General features: G+C 46.5%; 1 protein-coding gene across 1 annotated transcript in view; it reads left to right on the top strand.

Annotated features, from left to right (window-relative positions):
- The window catches only part of LOC134957797 (calcium-activated chloride channel regulator 1-like), a 141387-nt gene that overhangs the window by 18359 nt on the left and 100070 nt on the right, over positions 1-22958 (top strand). Inside the window, exons 3-4 of the mRNA XM_063939965.1 lie at positions 1571-1718; positions 17056-17164. Of these exons, the coding sequence (XP_063796035.1) occupies positions 1571-1718; positions 17056-17164 (257 nt within the window). The remainder of the gene's footprint in view (positions 1-1570; positions 1719-17055; positions 17165-22958) is intronic.

Genomic DNA, 22958 nt, shown 5'->3' with positions numbered 1-22958 from the left:
GCACCTATACTAGTTACGCCAATGTCTGTATCCAATGCTATTGTCACAGTTGCCATCTGTACTTGAGCCCTTAAAGCAAATACTGTAAACTAATTAATAAACACAGGAACTACACAAGCAATTAAAATGTAAGGTAACAAACTAATATAAACTCCCATTCTAAAGACAAACTGAAAATTTTTACTGCCTCTCTCTCTCCTTGCCTCATGCATACCTCCCCATCATTATAACAGTCCATTTAGTAGGGACATGAGGGAGATATTGGTCACAGGGCATTGGGATAGTGACTGCAATATAGTATGCGTGTCCATTCCCCACAGGGTCGGGCTGGCCAACAGGGGTACAGAGGAAATATCCGGTGGTTCCCATTGCCAGATGGCCCCACCCCTTCCTTTAACGTCAGGTTCCAGACAGTACACTCAAATTATACACAGGTACTTACTATTAGGGGGTCAGAGACATGGTTTCTAATGGCAGTTCAAGCCTCTGTACGGGCTGGTCTCATCCCCTGATAACTGGCCACACCCCTTAAGCATGAGCTCCTATCACTAGTGCAGTGCCCTGGTGGGTCCTTCATGTCCCAGTCCGACACCACAGCAGGTGTTTTTACAAGAGAAAGGCATTGTTTTGAATGCAAAATGCAGTGGAGACATCTTGCAAAGCACGGAAGGGTGTAACTATCTCGCCGAATCAGGAAGGTTGGGGAATATTCACGCGGTCAGCACATCCCTATTTATAATTATAGCAACTGCTCAATTGAATGTGAAACGGCAGTTCTTATACATGTGTGTGTAGTACATCATCTTTGACACAAATCTGTTATAGGAATGTAACATTCATGCGCACTGCATATGTATTAAATGCAAAGCAATTTTTTTCACAATAATTGGATAAAAGCACTATATAATTAAACTTTTTGTTGTAATTATTTATTATTATTATTATTATTATTATTATTACTACTACTACAATAATGTGTTGCTCTCTCCCAATATGTGCTTTTAACAGGTGGTATTCATGTGACTGGCGGTCAGCAGACCCAAAATCCCGCCCCCTCACTACCCCAACAGGGACTATTAACACTGCAAAGGGCTTGCTGCACTCACCCCCCCCCCCCTCCCCCCACCTGGATCCCGGCGTCGGTATGCTGCCAAGATATGGGCATCGGCATACCACTCCCGCTTTTAACAGTGGCTTGAAATTGCAGAAATTATATAGGTGTACTGAGATGGTGTATATCTTTGTGTGGTAAAAAATTATACAATAAGGCCCAGATAAGTTATATATTGAACAGTGATAAAGTACCAACCAATCAGCTCCTAGCTGTCCTATTTCAAACACCGCCTGTAACATGGCAAGTAGGAGCTGGTTGGTTGGTACCTTATCACTGTGCAATTGATCACTCTCCAAGAAAAATCTGGGCCTAACTGTTATATATGTTGTGCCTTTAATGATTAGCATGTAAAAAAATAGTTCCCTTCAGCAGTATGAGATCTAGGGGCTCCAGCTGATATGTATACCGAGATTAGCAGGAAAAAATGACTTACTGATTTGCTTTATTTCTCTCTAGGCTGATGTTATCATAGCTGATCCGTTAATTGACCGTGATTTCCCATATACTTTGCAATATGGTGGCTGTGGGGAAAAGGGAAAATACATACATCTGACGCCTAATTTCATATTAAATGACAATTTTCTGAAAATATACGGACAAAGAGGTAAAGTCAACTATATATTTGCATATTTCAACCATGTAATTAAATGAAGCATTCTTGAAATGTAATGGAAAATTGCATTTGATACGCAGGAACTGCTAAAAAGAATATACTCACAAATCATACTTGACACATTGTAATTCAACAGATTTAGGGGAGATTAAAGTAGGTGTAAGGTTTACCCCGCAGCTAGGTCCAAATTTATTGGCTCTATATACTTCCGGTCACGTGAACGTGTCTGCACATATCAACTCGTTGCAGTGTCTCTCTGTTGCCAAGCAACATCAAAACAACCACCGGCCCTCGCTCGAAAACGGGGGAGTGCCAGGCTGAGGAAATAAACAAAGTGATAAAGTGCTGGTGAAGAGTGCTAATGTATAGATACATAAAAGAATAAGTACATGTCTGCAGCAGCATAACAAATATTAATAATATCAGTACAGGTTGAGTATCCCTTATCCAAAATGCTTGGGACCAGAGGTATTTTGGATATCGGATTTTTCCGTAGTTTGGAATAATTGCATACCATAATGAGATATCATGGTGATGGGAACTAAATCTAAACACAGAATGCATTTATGTTTCATATACACCTTATACACACAGCCTGAAGGTCATTTTAGCCAATATTTTTTGTAACTTTGTGCATTAAACAAAGTGTGCATACATTCACACAATTCATTTGTTTCATATACACCTTATACACACAGCCTAAAGGTCATTTAATACAATATTTTTAATAACTGTGTGTATTGAACAAAGTTTGTGTACATTGAGCCATCAGAAAACAAAGGTTTCACTATCTCACTCTCAATAAAAAAAAGTCTGTATTTCGGAATATTCCGTATTTCGGAATATTTGGATATGGGATACTCAACCTGTACTAATTAACAATATAATACGGTTCTAGCCCAACTGAAGATGTACCCAGGCTGCCTAAGTGAAATAACTCTTGATAGGATATGGGAATGCAGAAATATGAAGTGCTATATGTATATCTTAATAAATTCAAAGGAATATATTGCAAGGTAATTGCTCATTTAAGCCATGTGGAGATAAAGAATTGAAATTAAATATCCACCTGGCTTCTCTTTGTGCCAAAATTCTCGCACAGTCCCTACCACGGACCATCACAGGGATATGATCCAAGATCATATATCTAAGATCAGACAATTCATGTTTGGCATTTTTAAAATGCCGGGCAACTGGTTGGTCATTGTGTTTGCCTGCTAAAGCTGCTCTAATAGCAGAACAGTGCAATGCCATCTGTTCCTTTAAAGAACGGATGGTTTGCCCAACATACACTAAATTACAGGGGCACCATATTACATACACTACAAACTGTGTGGAGCATGATAAATAGTGGTGTATCCTGTGTTTCCTTTTTGTGACTGGATGTACAAAGAAAGTCCCAGGTACCAGGTAGATACAAGTCTCACAAGGAGAACATCTAAAGCATCCCTACTTCTGGATATTCGTTGATCTCCTAGTGACGTCAGTTTTTACGAATACATCACGCAAATTATTTTCTCTCCTGTAACTCGGCATGATAGTTTTGCCCTTGAAGCATGGTAACTTACTGTCACTGATAACTATGGGCCACAACACCTTCGTGGCTCTTCTTATAACTGTACTTGCTGTGGTAAATTGTGTGATGAGAGGAATTTTCCTTTTATTCTCAGATTTTACTTGTGGAGACAGTAAATTGCTCCTAGGAATTTGAAGGACCTCGTTCTTTTGATGTAATGACTGCCGGTGATTGTAGCTGCGATGCTTACATTTCTCCACAACTATATCTAAGGCTGAATCCAATTCTAATGGATTGCTGGTGATTCTTGCCACCCTAAATAATTGAGATTTTGGCAATCCCTTCTTTAGGGTAGGAGGATGAAAACTGCTATGCTTTAGCAGTGTGTTGCAATCTGTAGGTTTAATATACACCGAAGTCACAATTTGGTTCTGTTCAATCCAAATATTAACATCCAAGTAATTAATGCTTGTTTGACTATATTTGGCTGTCAATTTAAAGGGGGTTTGCATGTTATCAATGTGTCCCAAAAGTCCAAGTAGTTGTTTCTCTGTGCCTGTCCAAAATAATAGGAAAACATCGATATATCATTTGTAGAGAAGGATGTTGTCTGAAATCTCAGTAGATGCAAAAAATGATTTCTTTTCTTCCGTGAACATAAATACATTGGCGTATGCCGGCACCACATTCAACCCCATAGTGCAGCCGTTTAACTGTAAATAATAATATTCATTGTCTAACAAATACCCTCTTGCGCTTTAAATGATATGTTATGACTGAAAGTTCAATAAACCAAACTTATTATTCCATATATTTTATATATTTTAATACATAGAAGAAAGAGTTTCTTGGTTACTGGCACTCGGGACTTCCAGTGCTTGTTTTTTGACTTGTTGACCCCAAGTCAAGCACTCTACTGCAGCGTATTGAATTTTCCTTAAATTATTGGTACACGATCACCAGGTTGTGTGGGTGATATATTAGCGCCTGGTTTTAGTTCTTTTTTTAATAATATTCATTGTGCAAAAAATAATTGTGTGTCAAAGTGTACTCCAAACCAGTGAATGAATTATCTTGTAAGAAAGAATCCATGGTAGCCAATCCTAATGGGCCCTACACATTGAGTGATCCGCCGCCGAGCTCCCCGACGGCAGATACAGCCGACGGGCGACCTGGCGGCAGAGGGGGGGGCAGTGACGGGGGAGTGAAGTTTCTTCACTCCCCCCATCACCCGGCACCATAGCACTGCACGCTAATATGGACAATCTCGTCCATATTGGCCTGCATGCATAAGCGACAGGGCACCAATGATTAACGAGCGCGGGGCCGCACATCGTTAATCATTGGTGCCTACACACAGAACGATATGAACGAGTTCTCATTCATTTATGAATGAGAACGTTCATATCGTTCTATTTTATCTGCCAGTGTGTAGGGCCCATAAATCATGGGGAATTACCGTATATAAACTTTTGACATCCAATGTACACATAATTGTGCCATTGGGAACCTCTGGATTGTCATTCAACAACTGTAACAAATGCGTGGTGTCTTTAAATACGTACTCTGATAGACAATTAACGGTTGCAACAAGTGATCCAAAAATTGTGACACTGTTTGTGACAGGGACCCCCTTGCAGATATGATGGGTCTGCCCGGGGGATTGTGAGGGTCTTTGTGAAGTTTAGGTATAGTATATATAGCCGGAGTGATGGGAAAGGGCTGTATTAATGCTGTATGTAACCTTTCATTGATGTGCCCATCATTCTTTGCTTTCAACAGGATTGCACCCAATTCTTTCTTGTAACCACTGGTTGGATTTCTCTGCAAATGACAATAGGTGGACATGTCCGATAATTCTGTGTCAATTTCCAAAATGTATTTGTCACGATCTTGGATGACTATCGCTTACCCTTTGTCCGGGTATGGGTCATTAGGTCGACAAAACGTATTTATTATTTATTTAATAAGTTATTTATATAGTGCACACATATTCCGCAGCGCTTTTACAGAGAATATTTGCCCATTCACATCAGTCCCTGCCCCAGTGGAGCTTACAATCTAGATTCCCTATCACATGTACATACAGTACAGCCACATTCACTAGGGTTAATTTTGTTGGGAGCCAATTCACCTACCAGTATATTTTTGGATTGTGGGAGGAAACCGAAGTACCTGGAGGAAACCCACACACGTACGGGGAGAATATACAAACTCCACACAGTTAGGGCCATGGTGGGAATCAAACCCGTGACCTCAGTGCTGTTAGGCAGTAATGCTAACCATTACACCATGCGTACTGCCCTAGGTCAACCTAAGACTTAGGTCGACAGACATTAGGTCGACCACTATTGGTCAACATGCTTTAGGTCGACATGGTCACTAGGTCAACATGGTCATTAGGCCGACATGTACTAGGTCGACATGAGTTTTTTTACTTTTTTGGTGTTGTTTTCTTCGTAAAGTGATAGTGAACCCCAAATAGTGCACCATGTCCCCTCGCATGGCTCGCTTCGCTCAGAATATTCTGAAAAACATTGTGTATACTTCTATTTATGTCTACATTAATAGGTCTATTTACAAACTGGAGACTTTACCCAGGAAATAATTTATGTATTTTTCTGGAGATAGAGCTTCTCCCTATTTAATAAAACCACCTGGCTGCTGATGAAATTTTATAAATATTTTGTCCTCTTATTTACTTTGAGGATGATGGGGGGGGGGGGGTGACCTGTGAGCCTTTAATCCGAGTTTTAAGTCTAACAAACCATGCATGCGCAAATGTTTCCGAGAGTGCCTGCCGAAGAATTAAAAAAACTCTTAATTCATGGTAAAAACAGACAATTCTTTCGCTGTGACTAGCAGAGACAAAGAAAGTTTTTCTTTTTACCTGGGGTGTTGCAAGAGATATTTTTGGGATGTGGGGCTGGAGTGGGATAGGTTCGGCATTTCCAACGTAAAGACATGCGACTAATCAGTGTAAGGTATTACGGGGGGCGGGGGGAAAGAGAAAATATATAGCAATAAATCCCTAATAACTTCACAGTACACCCTATTACCCTCACATCATGCATTCCATCTAACATTTGACAAAATGCAGATGTTACAGGTGTCAGGTATCTGGAGAATTTGATAACTGTTATAAGTGTGTAATACCCCCATTGTTATCATTTAAAAAGACCTCCCCTGTGTTTTTTTAACCCCTATAGCACTGCTGCCTCAATATAGCTCATGGAAGCAGTGAGGTTGAACTTTCAATGACCCTGTCAGGCTAGCTGACAGGGAGTTTGGTGCCACCCATAAGAAAAGTTTCCCTTGGCCAGCAACAGCCTTTACCCGGGAAGGCCTCCCCTTCCCAGAGGATTGGAGGTTTAGGTTGCAGGGCTGAGGAGTGCTTGGTCTGGCTGGTACCAGGGAACCTCAAGCCAGTGAGATGCTGCAGACCCTGAGGCAGGAGGCGGACCAAGCAGCAGCAAGAGGGATAAAAAGAGGAAGCTGAGGGGACTGGAGACAGAGTGCTCACATAGATGGGAAGTGTACCTGTGCAGGAGCAGCCATGTAGTTCAGAGACGCACAGATAGGAGCCTGCCTGTGAGGAGGGCAGTAATGTACCCACTAGTAAGGCAGGGTGGGGTCTGGCAAGGAGAGTAGGTGATTAGCGGCCAGGAGGACAGAGATGGCAGGAGAAAACTGGGGGTCAGCGGCTGTGGACTGCTGTGGACATTGCTGCAGTGTAAGGATTCCTGCTGTGTGGAGCCGTCACAAGGACCCCTGAAGAGACTCTGGCTGAAAGTCCCCAGAACTGCAGTCATAAAGACCCTGTGAGAGGATCCTTGTAGCACAGGCAGACAGCGCAAGGGAAGCCCCAAGAAGGACCTGGAGAAGACCCCTGCTGGACAGCCAATTTGGGTGGGTATTGAGATGGAAGCCACCAAGGACCAGAGGAGGGGCTTCACCTGCAAGCTAGAGATGTCTACTGAGTTGTTGTCTCAACATATTGAAGGATATTCAATTGTTTGAAAAGTCAGTTGGGTGTCTGTTTTTTCTTATCTAATAGACAGGAAAAAATAGACACCCAACCGACTTTTCAAACATTTGAATTCCCCCCATTGAGTCGAATCATTTAGAAGTTGGAATGATTCGAGTCACTCACAGTTTGGTGTGTTGAGACGGCCCCCAGTAGCCTCTCTGAGTCAGTCACAGTGATTGGGTGGCAGCACTCCAGGGTGACACCCACTGGGAGGGAACAGTGTGATGCTGCTCTGTGTCAGGGCTGCTGCTTCTGCTGCTGTGCCTGACTTCCTGTGACAATGAGTTGCGACAGTGAATAACTCAGTGGAGACTCATAGGGGGATATCCAATTAGCCCTGGTAAATTAATTGTCCCGCCGGGGGCTAGCTAATTAGCCCCGATAAGCGGCGGCACGCGCTGGTTTATCAGGGATTTTGTTTCACCTGCCTCCAGCAGGCGAAGCAGAATACCCGGAAACAGGCCGTTTTCGTCCGAAGACGGGGCAGTTTCACACGAAAACACACAGGTTTCACTGAACCTGTGTGTTTTCAGGAGAAGGGTTTTTTTTTTACAGGCGAAACCGGTGAAACATCGGAAAATTTTTCAGACCCGATGTTTTACCTGGGATAATTGGATCTCCCCCTTAGGATTCATTGCTGATTCATCCAGTGCAGCTGAATAGTGGAGATGGATCAGATTAATTTCATTACTGATTCATTCAGTGCAGCTGAATAGCTGACACACTACCAGAGGTCTGAGTCACTGAGCACTGACTGCCTGTGAAACTGATACTCAGGGCTTAAAGTGGTCCTGGAGAGGTGGGGAAACTCACCTCGCCCACAACCACTCCTGCTTAGCGTGCCCCTCACAAGGAAGGGGCGTGACCACACAAAAGTACCACCAGTTCAAAATAATGCTTCACAGTAGCACAATCTTATTCACAATGCCCGCCCCACTTACTAGTGCCCTTTACACACACAATGCCCACAATAGCAGAGCCACTTACACACACAATGCCCACATCAGTTCCTCCTAATTTTAGATTTGGTTCACAATATAGCAATATATGTTCAACAACCTGTGCTCACCTCTCTTATGTCTTCTATGTGTCCCTTCTGCTTTCTTGTTTCCTTTGTTTGTCACTCTCCTTGAGTCCATACATTTTAGCGCTGTGTGCAAGAAAGAGCATTGGTGCCCCCCCATTTTTAAAACAGGACCAGGGACAAAAATATAGGGGGAAGGGGCGTGGCCACAAAACAATATCAATTCATATTACGCTGCACAGTAATCTCCATTATTCAAATTACGCCACAAAGCAGCACCACTTACACACATTATACCAGGTAGAGCCCCTATCATGCATTACACCAGGTAGAGCTCCCTTTTACACATTATGACAGGTAGAGTACCCTTTTATACAGTATGGCAGTCATAGCCCCCTTTTGCACAACCCCTTACACAAAGTATGGCAGGCAGAGCCCCATTTTACACAGTACGGCAGGCAGAGCCCCATTTTACACAACCCCTTACACAAAGTGTGGCAGGCAGAGCCCCATTTTACACAGTACGGCAGGCAGAGCCCCATTTTATACAGTATGGCTGGCAGAGTCCCCCTTATACACAGTAAGAGAGACAGAGCCCCCTTTTACACAGTATGGCTGACAGAGGTCCCTTTTACACAGTACGGCAGACAAAGCCCCCTTTTGCACAGTATGGCAGACAAAGCCCCCTTTTACACAGTACGGCAGACAGAGCCCCCTTTTACACAGTACGGCAGGTAGAGCCCCCTCCAGGGGCAAACGCAGGATTTTATGAGGGGGTTTTCCTGATATATATATATATATATATACACACACACAGAGTTTTGATAAAGTGGAAAAGGGTTCTATTTATTGAAATAAACAGCAGCTTTTGCACTTTATCAAGTTTCCGCGTGCCGCCATATTATAAACATGTACTGCTTATGAGCACGGCAGGTGCTGGATATTTCTATAAAGAGAGAGAGACATGAGAAGGGAACAAGACAAAGAGAGAGAGATACTAGGGGATGGAGAAACATGGCGAGAGGGAGACATGGCAAGAGAGAGAGAGAGAGACATGGGAAGGGAGGGCGAGAGGTACGTGGGAAGGAAGACAAAAAGAGTGACATGGCAAGAGAGGGTGAGAGAGACATGGAGATAGAGACATTGCAAGAGAAAGAGAGAGACAGAGAGACATGGCAAAAGAGAGAGAGAGACATGGCAAGAGAGAGAGACATGGGAAGGGAGGGAAAGAGACGTGAGAAGGAAGACAAAAAGAGTGACATGGCAAGAGAAGGTGAGAGACATGGAGATAGAGACATTGCGAGAGAGAGAGAGACATGGCAAAAGAGAAAGAGAGAGACACGTGGCAAAAGAGAGAGAGTCATGGCAAAAGAGAGAGAGATGAGGGGGAGACATGGCAAAAGAGAGCGACATGGAGAGTGAGAGAGCAACACGGAGAGAGAGAGAGAATATCAGCAGCAGCAGCAGAAAGACTGGGAACCCAGAGCTGTGAAATGTAGCAGCAGTTACAGTACCTGAAGGTCTTCATGTGGAGGGCGAGTTGTCCCTGCTGCCAGACACCCAGGGGTGTGCCACGGTTAGGATAGGGCCTCGGACCATCACTCACTTGCAGACAGCGGTCCGGTGGAGGTTGGGAGAGCATTACAGCCCACAGGTCACTAAGCTTAGGGGTGGGGTGGACTTTAAGCTGTATGCGCTGGCAGGGAGATGGGGAGTGGGTACGGGCATTACTGCCCGCCGCTCAGCCTCACAGTAAACTCTGGCGGCTGCGGGGGTGGATCGGGCATTACAGCCCGTGGCTCACACTCCGGTGGCTGCGGCAGCGGTGGAGATCGGGCACTGTAACCTCCCTGGCGGAGGGGGGGAGAGAGGGCACTTTGAATTTGGCGCCGATTGTGCGCCATTCACGGCTCCCAGACTGCCAGCTAATAAGAAGCTGCCACTTGGCAGCTTCTCATTGGCTGGCGGTCCGTGAGCCGTGATTGGCTCAGGCGAGATTTTAAAAAAACCGCCCCTTCTTTTGAATGGTGCTGCTGCTGATCCGCAAGCCGGAATTGGCTGGTGGCCACTGTCACCTTTACAATGGAGCAGGGACTTGATGCTACAGCCGGGCGAAGGCAGAACTTTGTTCCGCCTGCAATTAGAGGTGATGGAACGCAGTTCTGCCCCATTCCGGCCCACTTTTACCACTGCTGATACTGAGATGGATCAGATTAATTTATTCATTCAGTGCAGCTGAATAGCTGACCCACTCCCAGATGTCTGAGTCAGGTGTGGATCAATGGATCGACCCTGTCCAGGTCGACAGTCACTAGGTCGATCACTGAAGGTCGATAGTGAGTAGGTCGACACTGACTAGGTCGACATGCATGGAAGGTCGGCATGGGCAAGGTCGACACACAAAGAGTCAACACATTTTTTATGTTTTTTTTTATTTTTTTGGGGGGGGGGAGGTTTGATCTGAATTTCCATCTGGGACCACCAACAATTGAAACGTATTCACTTCGGGTGCGGTGTCTCGCTACGCTCGCCACAAGGTTTCTAACCAACTCTATGCTCACGTCGATAGAGGAGGTATGAAAAAGTCCTGAAACCCCCCCAAACAACTGTGTCGAACTAATGACCATGTCGACCTACGTATGTGTCGACCTGCTCACTGTCGACCTTCAATGGTCGACCTAAAGATCGTATACCGTCTGAGTTACTTTCTCCACGAGTCCCAGCACTGCCAGCAGTCTCTGCACTCACTGCATGTGCACAGTCTGCAATGCATTACATAAGAGCCATGTACCGAGACCAGTGCTTAAAGTGGTCCTAGAGAGGTGGTGGAACTCACCCCCCCCCCCTTCCCCCAGTGCCCACAGCAGTAGCGCCCCTTTTACAATGCCCACAGTAGTAGTGCTCCTTATTCAGTGTCCACTGTACTGGTTGTGCCCACAGTGGTAGTGTTCCTCATATAGAGCCCATAGTAGTGGTGCCCCTTATGGAATGCCCCCAGTAGTAATGCCCCTTATGTCCCCAGGAGTGATGCCCCTTATGAAGTGCCCCCTTTACAATGACCTAATTAGTAGTGCCCCCATTAGTAATGCCCCTGTGTAGTATTGCCCCCAGTAGTAATGTCACCTGTAGTAATGCCCCCAGTAGTTTAGCCCCCATAGTTATGCCCCCAGTAGTAATACCCCCCTGTAGTTTGCCCCCTTGTAGTTTAACCCCCCTGTAGTTTAGCCCCCCTGTAGTAATGCCCCCAGTAGTTTAGCCCCCAGTAGTAATGCCCCTTGTAGTGATGCGCAGCTGTAGTTATGCTCCCAGTAGTAATGCGCCCCTTTAGTTATGCCCCCAGTAGTAATGTGCCCCTGTAGTTATGCCCCCAGTAGTAATGCACCCCTGTAGTTATGCCCCCAGTAGTAATGCGCCCCTGTAGTTTAGCCCCCAGTAGTTTGCCCCAAGTAGTAATGCCACCTTGTAGTTTGCCCCTTGTAGTATAGCCCCCAGTAGATTGCCCCCAGTGGTTAGCCCCCTGTAGCTTGCTCCCAGTAGATTGCCACCAGTAGTTAGCCCCCCTGTAGCTTGCTCCCAGTAGATTGCCACCCTGTGGTAATCCCCCTGTAGATTGCCCCCAGTGGTTAGCCCCCTGTAGCCACGCTGCTAATACAGTCACACATGTTTGTTTGTTTTTTAAATCCACCATACTTACCAAGCCCCGCTCCCACGTCCGACCGCTGTGATCCTCCCCGGCGTCCGATCCCCAGCACTATGAGAGAGACGTCATGAAGTCTCTCTCATAGCGTGCACTGACTGAGCCGGGAGCCAGAAGCCGGAGCTCAGTACTGAGCTCCTGCCGCCAGCTTCCGCTATGCAGGGAGAGCCGGGTACCGCAGGTAACACAATCTCAGCGGGCTCCCAGCATCTCCCTGTGCGGTCACACATCGGGTTAGTTGAGCCGGAGGAGGTGGAACTACGTTCCGTCTCCAAGTGGAACTGACGGGACACAGTTCCGCCCCGTTCCGGCTCACTTTAACCCCTGCTGGAGACACTCCACTGAGCTGAGTCATGTGTCTCAACTCACTTCACTGTATCTCTTTGCCCATGATTACTGCGAGCTACAGCAGCGCAGCGCGGTGTGCAGCATCCCGGGTGCACTGTGGAGCAGAGTCCGAGGAGAGTCGTGGGTCAGAAAAGTCTTAACAGCAGGGTGGTGAGAAAACTGTGGCAGTACAAAGGGGGGTAGGCTCCGCTTCCATTCTGGTGTCCCCCGGTGTGCAAACTAATAAGGGGCTAGGCTCCTCTTCCCTTCTGGTGCCCCCTGGTGTACAAATTTATAAGGGGGTAGGCTCCCCTTCCCATCTGGTGCCCCCCTGGTGTACAAAGTAATAAGGGAGTAATCTCCTCTGCTGTGGCTGGTTGTTTGTAAAAGTGATATAGGAGAGGACTTCCTTTTGTGGTTATTGCTGCACTATTGTTAGAGGTATAGGACATAGGGGGTAATTCAGATCTGATCGCTGCTGTGCTTTTTTGCACAGCGGGCGATCAGGTCCTTACTGTGCATGAGTATGCACCGCAATGCGCACGTGCATCAGACAACAACAACGTGCATCGCCGGTTAGCGACGGGATGGTGCGAAAAATCCAATCACACGGACGTTCGCAAGGTAAATGACAGGAAGAGGCCACTTGTGGGTGGCAACTGAGTGTTTACAGAGAGTGTCCGGAAAAATGCAGGCATTACCAAGCGTTTTCTGGGAGGTGTGTGACTTCAACTCTCGCCCCGATCAGCCTGTTCTCAACGCACTGGAGGAATAAGTCCTGGGTTGCGCAAAGACTGCACAAAGTGGATTTCTGCAGCTCGGCGTACACATGCAATCGCAAACTTGCATGGCGAATTTACACTCCCCCTGGAGGTGGCGAATATCTGATCGCAGGACAGCAAAATTAGTAGCCCAGCAATCAGATCTAATTTCCCCCCCATAGAGTATAAGCTCCCCTCTTTTCCTAGTACAGATTACAACTAGTTTAAGCCATTTCTCTGAGACATTACGAGAGTGTTATGCAAATTATGTTCATCTTCATGTTGCCTAATACCGATGTTGATGGTTGTGAAATATAATGTTGTATTATTACATGATGATGCCGAGACTGTGCAACTAAAGCCGACCAGCTGTGTATGTTTCTGGCTTCACCTGCTGACCATTTAATGCTAACGTTGGTTACCTGTGACTGAGTTATAAGGCCAAAGTCAGCCTGTTTCACTGTACACCTGTTTCTTGCTATACTTGCCAGCTATAAGATGCTAATGCTAGCCCTCTGTGACTGAGTATGCTACTGTTACTCCTACTGCAATTATATCATTATTCGCTGTTTGATGTTTTCCTCTGCAAAAGTGTCCTTTATTTTAAAACTGTTATGTACGACTGTTCTCTTGAAATTTAACCTCTACGATATTTATTCGCTGGAAACAATAAAATGGAGTTGGATCCTGTATTTGTGTGTGGTCATTGGGGGTGATTCAGACCTGATCGCACGCAGGCGTTTTTTTGCAGTGCTGCGATCAGGTAATCGCCGCCTACAGGGGGAGGGAGTAATCGCTGTGCAGGGGTGCGATCGCTTGTGCAGAGAGCTGCACAAACAAAAGATTGTGCAGTCTCTGCACGGCTCAGGACTTACTCAGCCATTGCGACGATCCGGCCAGTAAATGCCATTAGGAACCCTCCCTCCAAATGGCTGGGCACGCTTGCGTTTTTCTGGACAGTCCCTAGAAACGGTCAGTTGATACACACAAACGGCCTCTTCCTGTCAATCTTCTTGCGATGGACCGTGCGATCGCTTTCTTGGTTAATCCCGTCGCTGTCCGATGATCCCCATTGCCAGCGGCCGACGTGCCTGCATATTGCGGAGCATACGCAAGCGCAGTTCAGACCCGATCGCACCGCTGCAAAAAAAGCTAGCGTGCGATCGGGTCTGAATGACCCCCATTGTGTCCTTCTTGCTCTGTGCCTGATTCAGGAATGTACATGCAGAGGTAAAGTCGGGTCTGCTTCTCTGATCATACTTGAACCTGGTACATTGATAATGGACTGATCTATAAGCGACGATGCATCTTTGTACGCAGCCACTGGGATTTGCAAAGCTGCCAGTGAGCGTCTTAATGCAAATCCAGGCAGCTGCTGCATTTGTATATTCTTGCACAGTCACTGCGTACACATTCTCAGCAAATGCATGCATGTACATTGCTGAATCAGGCACATAGCAAGAAGGATTTAAAAAAAAACAACAATCTTATTCCCCGGCAATGCATTCTATAGAACACTGCACAAACAGCAGCCAGTGTATTTGGTAACGCATTAGACAGAGTACGTGATTTACAGACTAGCACAGTTCCTCTAGTTTCTAATGTAAGGTAAAGGTCTGTTATAGCCATTTGGTACGAAATTCTTTAACTTTTTAATATGAACTTTCCAAGAAAGTTTGGTGGTCATTCCGAGTTGTTCGCTCGGTAATTTTCTTTGCATCGCAGCGATTTTCCGCTTATTGCGCATGCGCAATGTTTGCACTGCGACTGCGCCAAGTAAATTTGCTATGAAGATTGGTATTTTACTCATGGCATTACAAGGTTTTTTCTTCGTTCTGGAGATCGTAGTGTGATTGACAGGAAGTGGGTGTTTCTGGGCGGAAACTGTCCGTTTTATGGGAGTGTGTGTAAAAACGCTACCGTTTCTGGGAAAAACGCGGGAGTGGCTGGAGAAACGGAGGAGTGTCTGGGCGAACGCTGGGTGTGTTTGTGACGTCAAACCAGGAACGACAAGCACTGAACTGATCGCACTGGAAGAGTAAGTCTCGAGCTACTCAGAAACTGCACAGAGAAGTCTTTTCGCAATATTGCGAATCTTTCATTCGCAATTTTGCTAAGCTAAGATTCACTCCCAGTAGGCGGCGGCTTAGCGTGTGCATGCTGCTAAAAGCAGCTTGCGAGCGAACAACTCGGAATGAGGGCCCTTGTCCGTTGCATTTTCCTCCTAGCATTTTTCATAAATTAGTGGGAAATAGTGGAATATCATCAATGCTTTTTGATTGAGCTTGTTTTGACATTGGCCCTCATTCAGAGTTGTTCTCTCGCTAGCTGCTTTTAGCAGCCGTGCAAACGCTAAGCCGCCGCCCTCTGGGAGTGTATTTTAGCTTAGCATAAGTGCGAACGAAAGGATCGCAGAGCGGCTACAAAATAATTTTGTGCAGTGTCAGAGTAGCTCCAGACCTACTCAGCGCTAGCGATCACTTCAGATTTTTCAGTTCCTGTTTTGACGTCACGAACACGCCCTGCGTTCGGACAGCCACGCCTGCGTTTCCCCAACCACGCCTGCGTTTTTATCTGGCACGCCTGCATTTTTCCACACGCTCCCTGAAAATGGTCAGTTGACACTCAGAAACGCCCACTTCCTGTCAATCACTCTGCGGCCAGCAGTGCGATGGAAATGCTTTGCAAGACCTTGTGTGAAACGACATCGTTCGTTGTAATAGTACGACACGCGTGCGCATTGCGGCGCATGCGCAGAAGTGCCGCCTTTCTGCCTGATCGCTGCGCTGCGACCGAAATCTGCTAGCGAACAACTCGGAATGACCCCCATAATGTGTAGTTTTCCCATCTATAGACTCAAATCTCCCAGCTCTATGCACGGACCAAGCAAAACCCCCCTCAGAGGTGTCCTGGCAGTTACTGGCATGGTAACGGTAATCTGTATCTCTCTGATAAGCAGCAGTGCAGATTTTAAAGGGGGGAACACACGGAGAGATCAGTGCTTAAATTCTAAGCAATCTGACTAGAAGTTAAGCACAGATCTCTCAGCGTGTATGCTCCACTATCGCCGGTGCTAGATTGGCCTGTATGCAGGCACAATCTAGCAGGTCGCTCATTTCACCGCTGGGTGAAATTAGCGCCTCCCCGTCCCCCGGTCCGCCCCCTCACTCAGCACACATCGCTCTGTGCTGAGTGGGACGAGAGATGTGTGCTGAACGGTCTGTGACAGATCGCTCAGCACACATCTCTCCCCATGTGTATGGGGCTTTAGTTAGTGCTTGTTATTAGTAAACAGACCCCCTGGCTCTTACATTTCTCTCTGTGGGGTGTATCCAATTAGATCTGATCCGCTTTCAGCGGGTGAAAATGGATGGATATTGTGATTAATGACCTATTGTCATTATCTTGGTATCCAATTAGGGTCTGTTTCCATCATCCAAAAACGGACCTGCAATTGTGCGAAAACACATGGGATACGGCAGCCGTTTATTGTGGATTATGCTTCGGTTGTCTGAGGCACCCAAAGCATAAGCCGTGATAAGTGCCAGCATTGTGTGGGGGAAGGAGGTGGAGCCAGCTGCATCGGGGCTAATAGGATAGCCCCGGGCGATACAATACCCCCTATGTTTATTATTACTGTGAGTGTGCATTCAGTTACAATTAGGAAAACAAAAATCATGTTTTAAAATAGATAACATTTTATTGAGAATATTTGAATATATTTATGCATTCAAAATACTATATGCAAGATACCTGATGATCTTGTAAACACAATGTTATAATAATACAACCATGAAAATGTATTCTCTAAGGAATGTATTTTCTAGGAAAGGGAATCTCATTTCACACTGCTGTGCACAGCAAAACGGTAATATATGCCAAATGTAAGGCAATCATAAAATGCAATAGTGGGACATGAAATTATTTCTTATATGAATTTATGTTCTCAGAAATGTGTTGTTTATATTTACAGGACGATTGTTTGTCCATGAATGGGCTCACCTGAGATGGGGAGTTTTTGATGAATACAACAATGAGATTCCCTTCTACCACAGCAAACTGGGCAAAGTGGAGGCAACCAGGTAAATGTATATTTCATTTATATTTAATGTCTCCTCTATGATGAGTGGTTAGGAAAGAACAAATACATCTTCATACTGAGGAACTGTATATAGATTCTGCTGTTCAGTGCAACCTTACACAATGAATCTATCCCAACAGGGTTAGTATTTTTAAGACTTTATAACTTTCATGAACACGTTGGCTTAATGTAGACTACAATAATGTCTACATACCCACAAAAAAAAGCATACACCCCTCTGTCTGTGTGCAGATCTCCTTATGCTTAGAGAGGTGGCATGTTGGTCTAACATAGGCCAATTACAGTAAGGACATGTTCATGTAACCAAGTAAAAAAGGCTACTTACAGTGCAATGAATGTTACATACTGGAGTGATACAACTACACGAATATTGTAACACTGCAGATGCAATTGCTTCATCATGTACTGCCGCTCTGTGTGTTACTGAGGTGGATAGGACTAATTTCATACAGTCGTTGAGCCACTCACTTGACAAATCATGTTATCATCCCCTGCCCAACTCTTGGTTTCCTGTTTCACCTCCACATCTCCTAGAAGCAGAAAAGAAAATTTAGGCATGCATTGGGAATCCATATGTAGTGCACAACAAACCCTTTGAAATAAAGGTACATTGAAATAAAATGTATGAATAAGCCTTTGAGATGAGTGGGAAAATACAGCGCAACACTGGTGTAATCACTACTACTGTGCTGACTCCTGGGACCAATGGTGGCCAGGGGACACTGACGGCAGTATTATAAAGTGCCTCAGGTCCCGATCAGGGGGGAAATTTACTAAGCTCCCGATTTTGACCGAGATGGTGTTTTTTCTTCAAAGTGTCATCTCGGTCATTTACTAAACAGAAATCTCGGCAGTGATGAGGGCATTCGTATTTTTTTAGAAGTCAACGGGAAAAAATACGAATGAATACACCATCGGTCAAATACGCCTGTTATTTGGTAGAACTCGGTTATTTACCAAGAATTCGTATTTGTCCATTACGTTCGTGTTCAAGATAGAATCGTAAAAAAATACGCCAAAAAAATAGACCTGCTTTTGAAAAGCGTGTTTACATGTGTTGCACCCTCACCAAAAATTACACATATAATTGTGATACTTTAAAAGGTCAATAAGTACAAGATTAACATCTCACCCTCAGAAATGGTAGAAATACCGATTATCCATAACATTTTTATGTTTAAACCACAAATATGTTTATTAAAGTATGAAAGTGTGTACATTGCAAACGTCAACAGACAGTGTTAATCCCACTTATGCATCTGCCATCTGCAGAGGCTGGCTTTATTTTTTTTGTGTAGCCTTGGAGGCTTCAGAGGTGGGGCCAGGGACATGAGGTCTTGATCTGCTTGACCTCCTTATTGGGGAGGTCACTGGGGTATTTATTGGAGTTGTAGTTCCTGAGCTAGTGCTCGCTTGTTGGGAGTGTAAAGCACTTATGTTGTGGCTTAAGTTAGTGAGTGTAGCATTTAACTGGTTATTGGAGGCCGTGTTACTCTCTATAATTCTACCCAGACTTTCTGTAAGGCTATTGTTCCTTTCAAGGAGATGCAGGTAGTTTTGGTGTTGCCTCATTTGTTCATCCAGAATTCTCTGTAAAGTGGTCATCATGGTGCTGTTTTCTGCCCGCATTTGCTCCATACAAGTCGCCACACGACTTGTTTCCAAATGTTCTCTGCTGAGATTTCGACTTATGCGTGGCATGTAATGTGGCAGACTTGCCAGCAGCTGATTTTGTCTTTGGAGACAGTCTGAATTGAGCCTCTGGTGGTTTGCCCAGTTGGCCCAAAATGTCTGCTCTTCAGTTTGAGCCAGTGGTGTACTTGCAGGGCCGGCGCTACCCGCTCAGCAAAGGGATGCAAAGCAGGTAGGCGCCTGATCGGAGAGGCGCCTTCCTGCTCTGCATTCCTGTGCTGCGCCGTCCTGGGCCTGGCCTGTCCCCCCTGCTGCTACCGCCGCCTACAACTGCAAACTGACAGGCAGCAGAGCCGTCAGTTTAAAGCCCTCCCTCCTTCCCTCCTCCCGTGGCAGAGGCATGATGAACGGATGGAAAGTGGGCGGAGCTACGCGTGTGAAAAGGGGCGGAGCTACACTGACGAAAATGGGCGGAGCTACACGGAACCCCCAAGCTAAGGCAGATCACTTCCTGCTAACCAGACTGTGGGGCTGTAAGTGGATGGAAAAAAGGTGAGATAAAGTGTGTGTATGTATTGTATGTATGTATATGTATGTATATGTGTGTATGTATATATGTATATGTATATGTGTGTGTATGTATGTGTGTATGTATGTATGTATATGTGTCGCAGTGATCGCAAATTACGTGGCATAGCACATTTTTACGAGCTATAGAAAGTGAGGGACCCGGTTTAAAAAAATTAGTGGGTCTCATTGGACGCACTGTCAAATCACCGCCACATCTCCCCGTCAGGACAGCTCCACTTGCTCTGCTCCGAGAATGCCCGCCCCCTTACCGCGGATAGGCATATTGAGTCCAGGGGAAACAAACCACAGTTAGCGCTGCTGCTGATTCCGCCGCTCAGACTGGATCACAGTCGCCGCAGTGAGCACTGCATTACAGCGAGCGGCATGTGATCCCCAGTCAGCCCGGCGTGCCGTGCTTTGACACTTCCTGCATGGGGGCGACTCCTTACACAGCGAATACCACAGCTTCCCCTCCCACATCACTTGGACTCTCCCTGCGGGTGCCGGCTAAGCAGCAGTTGCCGGTGGGATGATGGATCGGCTCCTGAATGGAGTCGGTATGCTAGCAGCAGGACTAGGCGCAAGTGTATGGTATGCAAAGATGGGGGTTGCACAATGTAACAGAAGGGCTCACCTTTCTGTTACATTGTTACATCAGGCTAAACGGGGCAACCTGTGGCTCTCCAACCTCTGGCTTTTCTGAGACTTGTGCTTCCACACACAGTGGCTGAAGAGGAACAGTATACCTAAACACACACACACCCACACCTCCCATTTCCCAGAGCTGTGCCATCCCCTCTCTGGGTCATAAGTACATGGATTGCAATATGTGGTGCATAAATCAATATTGCATTATCTCTCTCTCTCTCTCTCTCTCTCTATATATATATATATATCTATATCAGATTTATTTTATTATAGCACTTATATTATGCACTATTGATTTATATAGGTTCCCCAAAAAATGGAGTGGGACCCAGATTTTTTAAAGTGAAGGGTCCATGGGACCCACTTTTATTTTTGCTCCGCGCTCACTGGTGTGTATGTATGTATGTATATGTGTGTATGTATGTATGTATATGTGTGTGTATGTATGTATGTATATGTATATATGTATATGTGTGTATGTATGTATGTATGTATGTATATGTGTGTGTGTATGTATATATGTATATGTTCGTGTGCCATGCAGTGTCTCCGCGCTTCTCCTGTCGACTCCCCGGTATGAGGCTCCTGGAGGACAGGAGAGCTGCTCTGTTGATGGGACACTTGCTCTGGCTATCTGTCTTAGCACCACGGCCCCTGTGTGAGGCTGCTGCCACTGTTCACAGAGGGAACAACAGCGGCTGGGACCCAGGAGCTGTGGGGAGCAGGTGACATTCTAGTTTAACTTCGAGAGTGAGTACCTTTCACTACCATCCTGCCCCCCCCTGCTCCGCACCACTGCTCCTATCCTGCCCCTCCCCCCGCTCTACACCACTGCTCCCATCCTGCCCCCCTGCTCCGCACCACTGCTCCCCATCCTGCCCCCCCTGCTCCGCAACACTGCTCCCATCCTGCCCCCCGTGCTCTGCACCACTACTCCCATCCTGTCCCCCTGCTCTGCACCAAAGCTCCCATCCTGCCCCCCCTGCTCTGCACCAAAGCTCCCATCCCTCCCCCCCTGCTCCGCACCACTGCTCCCATCCTGCCCCCCCCTGCTCCGCACCACTGCTCCCCATCCTGCCCCCCCCTGCTCCGATACACTGCTCCGATCCTGCCCCCCCCTGCTCCGCAACACTGCTCCCATCCTGCCCCCCCTGCTCCGCAACACTGCTCCCATCCTGCTCCCCCTGCTCCGCACCTCTACTCCCATCCTGCCCCCCCTGCTCCGCACCACTGCTCCCATCCTGCCCCCCTGCTCTGCACCACTGCTCCCATCCTGCCCCCCCTGCTCCTCACCACTGCTCCTAACCTGTCCCCACCTGCTCCACACCACTGCTCCCATCCTGCCCCCTCCTGCTCCGCACCACTGCTCCCATCCTGCCCTCTCCTGCTCCGCACCACTACTCCCATCCTGCCCCCTCCTGCTCTGCCCCACTGCTCCCATTCTGCCCCCTCCTGCTCCATATCACTGCTCCTATCCTACCCCCCTCCTGCTCCTCACCACTGATCTTATCCTGCCCCCTCCTGATTGGCTGCAGGTACATGGCGGATTTGAAATAGTGGCGCTGTGGTCATAGGAGCCGCAGTGCCACCGACCACAGCTTCCTCCTCCTTGCACCGCCACCACCCTCTGCCTCCTCCTCTGCTATACCACCGCCACCCTCAGTCGCCCCACTGCCGCCCTCAGTCCTTCTCTGCACTTCCAGCCTCATGCCGACCAGAGCCTCATAATACACCGCCGCTGCTAAATAGGTAATCTTACCCTGCTGCCTTTCTCTCTCCCTAGTCCCTATTGTATGCCCTTGCTATCCCTCTCTCTGTCACTCTCCCTGTCCCTATGTCCCTGCTGTCACTTTCCCTGTCCCTCTGTCACTCTCCCTGTCCCTATGTCCCTGCTGTCACTTTCCCTGTCCCTCTGTCACTCTCCCTGTCCCTATGTCCCTGCTGTCACTTTCCCTCTCCCTCTCTCTCTCTCTCCCTGTCCCTGCTGTCACTCTCCCTGAATTTTGTCTCCATGTGGTATAATGTGAATTTCGGCTCATTCAGTGTGCTATAATGTAAATTTTGGCTCATTCTGTGAGGTATAATGTGAATTTCAGCTCATTCAGTGTGCTATAATATGAATTTCGGCTCATTCAGTGTGCTATAATGTGAATTTCGGCTCATTCTGTGTGCTATAATGTGAATTTTGGCTCATACCGTGTGCTATAATGTGAATTTTGGCTCATTATGTGTGCTATAATGTGAATTTCGGCTCATTCATTGTGCTATAATGTGAATTTCGGCTCATTCTGTGTGCTATAATGTGAATTTCGGCTCATACCGTGTGCTATAATGTGAATTTCGCCTCATACCGTGTGCTATAATGTGAATTTCGGCTCATTCTGTGTGCTATAATGTGAATTTCGGCTCATACCGTGTGCTATAATGTGAATTTCGGCTCATTCTGTGTGCTTTAATGTGAATTTCGGCTCATTCTGTGTGCTATAATGTGAATTTTGGCTCATTCTGTGTGCTATAATGTGAATTTTGGCTCATTCTATGTGCGGTGAAATGTGAATAAGATTGTGATACTGTGTGACATAATTTGAATTGAGGGTACTGTTGTATGGTCACACCCCGTGGGAAACCATAATCCTTTTTTGCGGCCTTCGGCGCACGCTCTCACTTTATTAACTGCAGTATGAATGGGAGGGCGCAAATTTATAGTTTGCAGGGGGGCGCCGAACACCCTAGCACCGGCCCTGTGTACTTGGGCTCATTATTGGTTGCGGACTTGTTTGTTGTGGAGGCGTGGCCACAGGTACCGTGCTAGGTTGCGTTGTCTGTAATGGGCGGAGATCCAGAACAAACGTGGCATCAGTTTGCAGTGTCTGCTGGTCCGTGGGCATGCTGTCAGGTTCCGGTATGAATGGTCGACCATGTTA

Source organism: Pseudophryne corroboree, chromosome 9, assembly GCF_028390025.1.
Source record: "Pseudophryne corroboree isolate aPseCor3 chromosome 9, aPseCor3.hap2, whole genome shotgun sequence".
NCBI classification, from domain to species: domain Eukaryota; kingdom Metazoa; phylum Chordata; class Amphibia; order Anura; family Myobatrachidae; genus Pseudophryne; species Pseudophryne corroboree.
Note: the sequence above shows the minus strand (reverse complement) of the source record. Positions and strands in the feature narration are given on the sequence as shown.